This window comes from Cynocephalus volans, chromosome 1 (assembly GCF_027409185.1).
Source record: "Cynocephalus volans isolate mCynVol1 chromosome 1, mCynVol1.pri, whole genome shotgun sequence".
NCBI lineage: Eukaryota > Metazoa > Chordata > Mammalia > Dermoptera > Cynocephalidae > Cynocephalus > Cynocephalus volans.
Window position 1 is genome coordinate 108,759,532 of NC_084460.1, and position 12,245 is coordinate 108,771,776.

At 39.5% G+C, this 12,245-nt stretch overlaps 1 protein-coding gene across 1 annotated transcript in view; it reads right to left on the reverse strand.

Annotated features, from left to right (window-relative positions):
- The window catches only part of C1H3orf70 (chromosome 1 C3orf70 homolog), an 82,143-nt gene continuing 69,898 nt past the window's right edge, over positions 1 to 12,245 (reverse strand). The window contains exon 2 of the mRNA XM_063088165.1: positions 1 to 630. Within this exon, the coding sequence (XP_062944235.1) occupies positions 74 to 630 (557 nt within the window). The 3' untranslated portion in view covers positions 1 to 73. The remainder of the gene's footprint in view (positions 631 to 12,245) is intronic.

The following is a 12,245-nucleotide window of genomic DNA, read 5'->3' on the forward strand; positions in this document are numbered from 1 at the left end:
AAAAGAAGGATCCATCAGACAAAAGTACAAAAGCTCAGCATGGCTCAGAGGCTGCAGCTTCCTGCCTGGACCCTCACACGGTGGTTTCTATTGTTTCAATCACTTCCAGATCAGACTGAGAGGGGGAGAGAAGGGTGCACTCATCCGGTTCCCAGCTGCTCTCTGGACTGTAATCTTCCTCTGAACTCAGTTCTGCTCCTTCTTCTGTGTCCTCATCACACGATTCCACATAGTGAGCCCCAATCGCATTGATCCCAGAGTCCTCAGAACTTGAGGGAGAAGAGCAGTGATCTATTTTCGGTGTGTTGCTCCCTTTTGAGATTAAGGCATCATGTGCAGAGACTTCCTCAGGACTCATTTTGTGGGAATGTGGCGTCGGCTGCTTCTGCACGTAACACATCTTCCCATTAATACACTTAACCTGATAGTTGTCAATAAAGAGGTCTGAAATCATACAGTACCTTGGTGAGTCAGGGGGAAGGGGAGGCCGGAAGACAGATGCAAATTTCAAAAAGTGTTCAGTGAGTGAGACTGAGATCTGAATGGTGTTTGTGGTTTCCCGAGGCCTAGCAGGAATCTCAGTGCTTGGAAGCTGTTCCACAGGGGTCATAGGCTGATACACGTATTTACCTGTGGGGACACAAAAAAGACAGTTGAAATCTAAGAGTATGACACAAACTACACTAAAGCAGCCATAATGGTTTCTGAGGATTCAGAGTGTTTTTTTTTTTAAAAAAAGTCAGCAACATCTTAAAAGAAACTAGTAATAGAATCATTCAACATTATTATAATCAATTATAAAATAGAACATGGAATATGATTTTCATCTAAGGAACTCAACATACTTTCCAAATCTTAATTTATATTTATGAGTTATTCTAATGCTCCTGAAGTAGGTGGGGTGGATACTGTAATCCTTATTTTACAGACAACTTTAAATGATTTATCCACCACACTGGAACAAAGAATGTCCGCAAGATAGTAAGGTAAACATACAAGTTGTAAAATATTATTCTATAAAACTATAATTGCATTTTTATCTTTAATGATATGTTAAAATGTTAATATATGTATTTAAAAACTGGAAGAACATATACCAGTTTATTATTAGAACTATGGAAGACTTTGACTTTTCTAGGTTTCTGTTTTAATCAGAATACACACACACACACACACACACACACACAAATTTATTCAATAGGTAATGGCCTTTTGGGTTGTCCTAGCTGCCCTCAATGGCAACAGTAAGGTTTAGGGTATGAAATCATTTCTGTCAAGACCCAAAGCTCATGAGTAGCCTAAGTAGGAGGTGTTCTCCCTGCCACAATTCCACTGGCACTAGGCAACGTAAGCCAAGCAGAAGCAAAGGCACAGGTAGATGTGGGGGTTAACCTGCTGGATGTTTCTAGGAAACCAAGAAACTTATCTCCAAACTTTCCCCTCTGCTCTGAGCCCTCAACTGTTTCATAGTTTACATGGAAGTAAAATCTAAATGGACCAGGTCCTAATGTGTCCCTTTCCTCATTCTCTTTTACATCATTCAACATTCAGCAAAGCCTCCTATGTGCTAAGGGCTAAGCAAATAGAGATGCAAGTTACTTGGTCTGTAAGTCTAAAATGATTTCAAAATAAAGAGCTAAGGGTGGGAAAAACCCTGAAAAACCCAGAGATAGTAGCCACTACTGTTGGCATCATCTTGGGTTTTCCCTAATTTAGTCCATTTGTCAATTAGTTCATGTTGTATCTTCTTCACATATTTACAACAGGGCTTTTTAACCTCAGGATTACTGGTTCTCTGGACCAGATAATTCTGTGCTGGGGGCTGTCCTATGCACCACAGGAGGCTTAGCAGCATCCCCAGCCTCCACCCACCAGCTGCCAATAGCAGCTCCTCCCCAAGTGAGGCAATCAAAACATGTGTTCATACATTGTCAAATACCCCCTGAGGAGGGGCAACATCGCCCTGGTTAGGAACCAGTGATTTCTAGTATCATCATGAGCATCTTTTTGCAGGCAAATCACTCACTGTGTATGGCACTTACTCCTGTTTGTTTTATTTCTTGGTCAGATTAATCACATTTGTAAGGAAAACTATCTTATGTTTTTTAATGTTAATTAAGCCATGGAAGAATAACAATTTCAGGTCAGAAATGTGAGCAGTAAGCTATTCTACAAATCATGCAATATCAGTAATCTATTAAGATAAAATCAGGCCTTCTTGTATCTTTTACTTCTGTTTATTGACTCTTGTATAAAAACAGGAGCTTAAATACCACAACTTCTGTGTAACTATATTCTTCTAAAAATATCTTTCACTTCCTCCTGGAGTATCACATTGGGAAAGGTACATTTAAAACTACTAAGCCTTTGCATTCCTAGTCTGCTTCCAAGCCTGGACATATATCATGCAAGCCTCATAGTCTGATAAAAATACAAGTAGAAAAACCAGTCACACCTGCCTGGGGAACCATGTTTAAAATATACTAGGCACCTTAATTTGTCCTTATCTGTAAAAGAAGGTATTACTACTTGTCAAGCAGTGTTGAAATCAGGTCAGATCTAACAGTCGTATGGTAGGACCTCCACTTCCAAGCACTGCAGACATTATCAGCTGAGGGGCCATAGGAGGCAGACCTTCAAACCTTCCTCCAAATTCTCCAGCCAGGATTAGAGAAAGGCATGTTTGGGCACAGGACAGAGAAAGGGTTTGGAGAACTTGGGGAAGCCTTCTCTATCCAGAGTGGTGAATAAAACACCTGGAATGGAGATTTGGTATTTTCTATTCTTAACTGGTGGGCTGGTAATTATTGAGCTCAGGAGGCTGTGGATAGCAGGCACATAAGAATGCTTGTTGCAAAATGCTGATTAAGTTCATTTTGGCCTAAGTGACCACTGGTTTAGTTATACAATTGTCACAGCTGTAGGAGCAACTTGGCAGTTGACTGATGCCTTCCAGAACCATCCCCAGACCCAGAGGGAGAAGGGCTTTATTTAGTTCTAAGACAGCAGGAAGAGATTAAGCTTGGCTTTGGGACTTCTTCAACCTCCTTCTGCTACTCTCACTGAAACCCCCTCATGCCATCCTCTTTTTCCTTCCCCTTCTTTGTGCTTCTTCCTAATTTCTTTGCTTTCCTCTTGGTTCTTTTACCTCTTTCCTTCTTTGGTCCTCTCTTCCACAAAGCATTATTTTTTCTTTGTTGAAGTATAGTGCTATGGACTGAATATGTGTGCCCGCCCCCCAATTCATATGTTGAAGCCCTAATCCCCAATGTGATGGTTACTTGGAGATGGGGCCTTTGAGAGGTAATTAGTTTAAATGAGGTCATAAGGGTTGGCCCCCTGATAGCTTTAGTGCCCTTATAAGAAGAGGAAGAGGCCAGAGCCCTCTCTTTCTCCTGCACTTGAGGATAAAGCATCTGCCAACCAGGAGGAGTACCTTCACTAGACACCAAATCTGCCAGCACTTTGATCTTGGACTTCCCAGCTTCCAGATTGCAAGAAATAAATGGTTTTGCTTAAGCCACCCATTCTGTGATATTCCACTACAGCAGCTCAAATGACCAAGACACATAGTAAAAGAAGGAGAAATGCAGCTGGGAGAGGAAGATGTGTACTGCATCCCAGATTCCTTTTCCTTCTACAAGGTATGCCTATTAAATGTGCTTACTCAGAGCTGGGGTAAAAGCCCATTATCTGATGGTAAGGAACACAGATGCAAAGAGGAATGCAAAGAAGAAAAAATAGTAAAGATGGCCATACGAGAAACCAAGTTTAGTAACCATCTTTCAAATATCAATTGATTATATAATACTATATTCTTCGATTTGCTTATAAGCACATAAATAATAATAAATAAACTCATAAAAAGGATTTGGTTGTGTAAAGAGTACAGAGGGATAGTACTTTGCTCCAAACCCCAATAACTTCTACTCGTGGTAACCTACGCTGTGAATCCATGTTCATAATGATAACCCCAAAGCGTCAACAAGATCTGGAATTATCACAGAGATTCAATTATGTCTACTCTACTGTAATTACATGTAGAGAATAAAATGAACTATCATACTTCAGTCAACAGCAAGGATTGAAACAAAGGGGGTTAATGGCCATTTAGCCAGGAAATTCAATAACCACTATATTCTCTGAACAATCTTCTTAATTAAGGCTTTACTATGTTATTTAAATAATAAATGGATAAGAACTTTTAAAACTTAAACCTCTAAAAGGAAAAGATACTCAGAGAGAGTCAGGGCTTGGAGAAAAGAAGAGGGAGAGTGAAAGAAACCAGCAATTCCACTTCTGGGTATATACCCAAAAGAATCGAAAGCAGGATCTCAAAGAGACGTGTGTATACATGTTCACAGCAGCATTATTCACAATAGCCAAAAGAGGTGGAAGCAAACCAAGTGTCCATCGATGGATGAACGATGAACAAGAGGTGGTATATACATACAACAGAATGTTATTCAGCCTTTAAAAGACAGGGAAGTACGACACATGCTACAACAGGGATGAACCTTGAGGACACTATGCTAAGTGAAATAGCAGTTGTCACAAAAAATACAAATACTGTATGATTCCATTTATCTGAGGTACCTACAGTAGTCAAATTCATAGAGACAGAAAGGAGAATGGTGTTTGCCACGGGCGGGGGTGTAAAGGGAAATGGGAGTTAATGGGTAGAGTGTCAGTTCTGCAACAAGAAAGCAGCTGTGGAGATGGGTGGCGGTGATGGTTGCACAACAATATGAATGTACTTAACAGCACTGAAATGGATACTTAAAAATGGTTAAGATGGTAAATATTATGTATATTTTACCACATTACCATTTTTTAAAAATCGATAAGCATAATTCACCATGTTAGCAGACTTCAGGAAAAAAAAAACCCACGTGCTCCAGAACATATTCTTACAAGTCAATAATGAGAAAACAGACAACCCAATCTTTTTAAAAAAGAGGTGTAGCTATACAAGAGCTACATGAGGATCCTGCGGTGATGGAAATGTTCTGTATCTTGATTGTATCAACAACGATACCTTGGGTTCGATACTCCTATTACTGTTTTACAACTTGGTTGCCATTAGGAAAAATTGGGAACTTTTTTTTTTCCCTCAAAATTGCATGTGAATCTACAATGTTTTTCAAAATAAAAAATGTAATCTAAGACAACGCAGGGGAAAAACACCACAGAAGTGATGTTGTACCCTTTTCAGTGCATTATATTAGGAACATGCCGTTCATACATCTCATTACAGGCGATGTTTATTAATTTTAAACACTTGCTTAATGTGGCTTAGGTTTCCCTATTGTAAAGTTACTATTTTTCTAAGAGATATTTTGAGATTATGCAAATATAACTGTTACTCATCATACTTTCTACCCACTAATTTTAGCAGGCATAGGTGGATTCTATCTGCAGCAATTGTTACTGTGATGTTTGTCAAACACTGATTTTCTATTTCCATCATTCCTTCTATATTTATTAATTGGAATTCTATGTAAGTACCAAGAGCTGCTGCTTCTCCCTCATTTACTTCCAATTATTCAATTTCAATTATTTTATATTTATTTTTAGTTATTCAATTTCAACTATTTATTACCTAAGCATGGACTTAGGTAATAAATTTATTTATTTTATTCTATGGGTTGCTACCTGTTACTATCATTACTTATTTTGTTACTCAAATTTTCCCAGATTTTGCTCTTGGAGCTCCTTAAAGTTGGCCCCCACGTCCTTTCAACCTGCCCCCATCCTTGTTTGAAGACTTCCTTACTTTCTGGCACCATAAGACATTACTAGTTCATTTGTACTTCCCTGCCCCAATCTGGGAATCAGCCATTTCTCCAAGGAGCCCTAGCTCCTTTTATTAAGAATTTATACATACTCTTAAGTTCTCAAAATAAACTTGTGAAGTGGAATATTAATTTGGTTATGACTCATTCATATCACTCACAGAGATCATCCATAGGAAAGTGAAGACTATACCTTATTGCAGTATTTAATACTCATTTAAAAAGACATTAAAAAATATAAATAAACCCATTAATTTATGTGGAATCTTTTTAAAGGGAGCTGAAATCACTTTCTTAATAATGAAACTGGTTATACAACATGACCAATGTCATAAAAACCAAATGTGACCACTAAATGAAAATAAAGTTCATACATCTCATTTCTTTTTGGGAAACCTGGCTTAACACTTTCAGCCACTTTTCAAATAAAAGCCAATGAAATCCGCTAAGTAAGTAACTTCCATCATTCTTTTAAAGTCTTGATTCATAATATTTCTGATTTTTTTCCTTTTGGTGTTTGGCAATAATATGTGGTACACACTTTTCACAATGCCTCAGTGAGACACTACAAAAGATGTATGTTTGGCTTTCAGTCAAGATGGTGGAATAGACGGTCCCCAGCGTCACTCTCTCCCACAAATCAACCAATTTACAACTATAAAAAAGCAACAACAGCCAAGCTGGGGCTGCTAGAACTCAGGGGAAGAGGAGGAGAGACCTACAGAGTGCATGAAGGCGGGAGAAGCCATGATGAGAGAAAGAAAAAACCACTCTGACTGTTTTGTGCTGCAGTCGCTTTAAGTCTGGAGCTGCTGAGCACACACAGCAGGAATCGGCAAAAGCTGCAGCTCTGCCCTTTGGATGGAGTTGCATGGAGGTGGCAGGGGAGAAGAGGGCAATGGTGGTCCCCAGGCCAGCAAGACCATTAGTAGGGTTCCCATGGACCCACACAGGAGTGAGGAGCCATAACAACTGTAGAAAGGAGCCACTCAGGGGCCAGTGAGTCATTGCAAAGGACTGGCACATGGCCCATCCCATGGGAAGTGTTTGGAGCATGGGTGGTGGGGGAGATGGGCCCACCGGGGGAACACTGCGGCACAGCAAGGACAGCTGATCTACCCCCCAATCAGTACAGGACCACTCAGAGGAGACTGGTCAGGAATACAGAATTGTAGGGGGTACAGTTTACTGAAAAGGCCCAGGCCCAGACCAGAGTTTCTACATAACCCAGGTGCACCAGGTCTCTGGAGATCCAGAAGTACCTGTGAAGTCAACCATTAAAACCTGAGCTGCACAAAAAGCTTTCCCTAACCAGCAACAAAGCAGCAATTTAGCTCAACCACACAGTTCAAGTACTGGTCCTCACAGGAAGTTCCCCCATTTTAAAAGTAAGCAAAGGACAAAAAATTAGTTCTGGCAAGGCACACTGCCAGGCCTTGGGGCCCACCCGGTAACCTGAGGCATGAAGCTGCGGACCAGACCACCCTCCCACAACCAGGCCCACCACCAGCACCAAGGAGCATGCCAAAAACATCACCTCCATGTGGGTGGCCCAACACAGCCACCACAACCATGGCTGCTGTGAAAGTGGATAGATGCCACAATCACCACGCAGATGGTCCGCCAGCCACTGGAGTGCATTGACACAAGGAGAGTCACCAGCAGAGACCAAGGAAAAGAAGATGTCTCTCTCCACAAAGGCCATTCCAGAGTGACAGAAGAAGCATCTATTCTACAATAATATTGGGAGACCTGAATATACCTCTCAGCATTGGACAGATCATCCAAGCAACAAATCAACAGAGTAACGATTACTTTTTCAGAAGGAGAGAAGAAATCTAGGGTAATTTGAGTGGGGGGAGGAGGAGTGAGAAGGAGATGGTGAGAGATTGGACAAGGGGCATAAAGAATAAGAACAATTTGTAACAATATATATCTAGTAATATTGATTTGATCAACATATCTCAACATTGAACCCCAAAATATGTATATTCAATTATGATCCAATACAAATTTTTTAAAGAACAAAACAACAAAACAACAAAAGGTATATGTTTTCTTCCTGGTTTTTTGGTTAAAAGAAATGAAAAAAGAAAAGAGTTATTATATTCTCAAGCTCATATAAGATAGGAGTCAGTTCTAGAACCCAGGCCTTGAGACATCCTGTGTTCTTTCTTCAGGAGGATACCCATTATGTCATTAATAAGGTTTAGATAACGCTCTGTCATTTTACACTGTCATTCTCTGCCATTAACTTCAGCTAACATTCCAATTTATAGTACACTGTCATTACTTAGCAGATATAGCTCCTTGAAGGTGTTTCTTTCTTTTGGTTGTAAAGCACAAAGGGAAGAAAAAACAAAAACAAAAAACTCAAACAAGCATAGAAAATAAACTAAATAAATTTAAATGCTCTGTTGAGCTACTGTTTGCACTGTTAATTTTTTTTTTTTTTTTTTTGGCATTCAAACCTTTGACTTTGGTGTTATCAACATCATGCTCTAAACAACTGAGCTAACTGGCCAGCCCTTAAACTATTATTTTTGATAAGTTGTGCATTTTTATTCTTATAAAAGATCCTTTGGGGCGGAAAAAGAGCCTTTTGCTTTTGCAGATAGTTTTTTGCTGTTTAAATGTATGCACCCCTTGACACATGAATTGCACTGTTCTCAGAGAATGCAAAGTAATTATAATATTAGCCTAAGCAAAATATAATTTAAAAGGTAAATCTACTGAAAATAAAAAAAGAGTAGCCTGAGGTAAACTGTATGAGCAGTTCAGTTCTTTGATTTTATATAGTGAATCACAATTATGTTTATTTCATTCCTAAGGGCATTCAATATTTTGTAAGTAATGTTAAATATTTTTATTTAGCAATTTCTTCAATGTGCATTATTAGGTGGAGTAGCATATCACAAACTAAAAGCAAAAGGACATGGTATTTATTATAACCAATATTTTTGGGCCCCACTGGCAGTCAATATACCAAAGTTCACACACTTTGCAATATGTTGAAGTCCCCAATCAGAAATCTATGCAAGATCCTAGTTTTTTCATTTTAAAATTGTATTACTTCCTCATTGTGGTGGCTATGTTAATGTCTAGTAAATCCCTAGTGAGACAGTCCACCAGACACATGGTTTACTCATTTAAGAAATATTTATTTACTATCGACTATGGTTATACTACTAAATCAGATAAAAAGATAAAAAACAAATTAAAACAAAATAAAGCAAGAGTTGAGTAAAATAACAGGAATATATACAAGGGTATATATACAAGATATTGGAATAGGATTCCAGACTTCACTGATGGATTTTACATGGCTATTAAATGGTAACGGTCCTGTACTGAAGCAAGCAGAACTACTCTAGATCAGTTTCAGAGCCAGAATGTGTCAGTTCTGCATTTGGGGTTCAGAGAATTGACCAAGAGAGCAAAAGAAAATAAGGTACATGAAGGAGACTGAGACTGGCTGGGGCTTTGAATACAAGACCAAGTAGTTCAAGTTTTGGTGACAACGGTGAACTGCTGAAGATAATTGAGGAGGCAAGAAATAACAATAAAGGAAGGATTTTAGAGAATTTAATTTGGTAAATGTGTGCTGATGGACTGGAAAGAGAAGAAAAGGGAGTTAAGAAGCTTTTACAGTGTATTACAGGCTATTACACTCTAGAGCCTTTTTAGAGTCACCATTTGGCCAGCCCTGCAGAGCCAGTGACCTCCTACTCCTGACTCTCTGATATGCCCTAAATGCACCCAGCATCCTGATTCAGCTCCTCCCATAAACTTCTCTCTGACCACAGTTCTCTGCCACCCTACCTTCACCACCTACCTTCCAAACCCTAAAGTCTGCTGTCATTTCTGCTTTCATTCCGGTTTTCAAACTAATATTTATTGAGCCTCAATTATGTGCCAAGCCCAGAGCTAGGGACATGGGGTTAAAACAGCAAGCAAAACAGACCATGTTCCTGCTGTTGTGGAGGTTACACTCTAGAAGAGGATACCAACTTTAAACAAATCATCACACAAATAGATATACAACTACAAACCATTAAAAGTGACAGGCAAAAAGCAATAGGAGGTAAAAACAATGTCAGTGATGAGAAATTATATATTTGGGATGCTTGATTTGGACTGGGGGGTAAGGGAAGACATCTCTGAGAAAGAGATAATATATAGTACATATCACCTCACAACTCAGTGGGAGTTAACCAGGCAAAGAAGGGAGGAAGAGCTACAGCGGCTGGAGTATGCTGAGCAAGGAGGAGAAGGGGATGAGATGAGGGTGGTGGGGGCCAGACCATGCATGTTGAGGATTGGGGATCTTATATAGTAGACAGCCATCACTCAGTTTTAAGGAGAGAAGGGACACAATCAGATCTGCTTTTCTACTCCCATTCCTACCTGCTTCTCTCACCCTATGGGCATAGACAATGCTAATCCAAAGCACTAATTAGCTTTCCACAATTGAGCTACCACCCTTCTCTCAATATCATACCCAGATTCGGATTTAAGTCAAACAGGTAAGAGACGGAGTGGAAAAGGTGGAAAAAAGTACCCCCAAGCAACTAGTACAGGTCAGGAGCCCTTTACCAATAGATTTTAATCCACACTCTTCCCGGCCACATGTTAATACCTTGAAGTACAGGCAGCTAGTACAGTAAGACCTGCTTTAAAAACAGCATTTCTATAAGTGCCATAAACCGAAAATAGAAAAGCTCTTGGCCACACTCATGAACTCACAGCAGCCAATCTGAAAAGAGAGATAATGAAAGCTCTATCCTTTTTTTTTAAACCATGTTTAGTCCGACCTGAAGCCAAGTGTTCTGGTTTAAGTGATAGATATATGCAACAAACTCTTGTGTATTTTAACAACTGACTGCCAGTGAACAACTTGGGGGAAAGAGAAGTATAAAATGCATCCCACCTACAATCTAGTCTGGATCATACAAACATCCATAAGCACCATAAGAGGAAAGATAAGTATTAAGTTGCACGTATAAACTATATATATAGTGTAAGAGTTCCAAGGAAAGTGAGGACTGGAAGGGCTAGAAAAGGTTCCACAGAAAACACAGAATGGAAACTGAAGAAGAGCTACAACCTGAACAAAAGGAAAGTAAAGTGGTATGCCTTGTGCAAAAGCACAGAGGTGGAAGAAGTGTGGGTGTTTGAGGGATGGTGATGTGACCAGCATGACTGGAACAGAGGGCTCTCCTGTGACCAGCCTCATCACTCAGCTTCTTCCCTTGCCATGAGAGGTCAGATACAATAAGAGCCACTTTGTGGAATAAACTGGCACAATGGAACCCCTTGAACCTGGAGACACAGGCAATTCCAGTTGAGGGAGGCCCCTTCTAGTGGTTCAGAAACATCCCGATAGTTAAGTTTGGCTAAAATAGGCCATTCTGGAAAAATAAAAACAGAGAATGAGAACTCTTAGACTTTCAGTACCTTTTAGATGGCCAAATAAGGGTTTCCTATTGCAAATATGTCTACCTCTTTCCACTTAAGCTGGGAAGTCCTATTTATCCACCTGGCGCTATTCTGCAGAGCTAACTGACTACAATAATTGGTTACAAAAGAGAGAGGTAAGGGAGCCTTCTCCCAAAGATGGGTCACTGGGAATGGGATGAAGCCTGAAAACCATGTGTTCAGAAAAAAGGATGGCTGCTGACGGAGCACAAAGAGACTCAATCAGTATGTAGTAAGTGTTTGCAATTTGCAGTGCAGGAAAGCACTCAGAGAGAAAACGTGATGACAGGAAGAAAAATGGCTGATTGTAGAAGCTACCGTCATACAAGGTTAAGAAAAGCTGAGTACCACCTCTTTTTTATTGTAAAGATGGCTGTTAATAACAATAATAAAAATGAAAGTTATTATCTTTGATATTTTTATAACAAGCCTTATTTTTATAAATGCCTTTATGGGCATTTTATGAGACCATCTCAATCTTCTGCCTTTCTCCACAAAAATCACTAGTGCATGGGCAACAGACTGGACAACAGACTTCTAAAACTGCAGTTTGAAAAAATCCATTCTGAGAACAAGGAAATCCCTATGGGGGCAGCAAAAATAGAGATCCTGGAACATGATGACTCCAGCATAGCTTTCTGCCATTCTACTGGCACACAGATGTATAGTTCTACAGATACCAAACAAGTTATTAGCAGTCATTAATTCAATGGACAGATATTGCTGACAGACTAAAGCTAAAAGAAACAGTATAAGACATCTGTCAGATTTATTTGTTGACCTGAGGATGAAATGTTCAGAAATTCACAAGGAAAGGATGCTAACTAGTCAACCCGATCTAAGAAAAATAAGATCTTGAAGCATCTGAAGTATCTATGCTCAGTGCAGGGGCTCAGTAGGGGCTCAGTAAATGCTTAGTGATTTTTTAAAAATGTAACCTTTTTAAAGGTTATTTTTGTGGAAGCATATCTG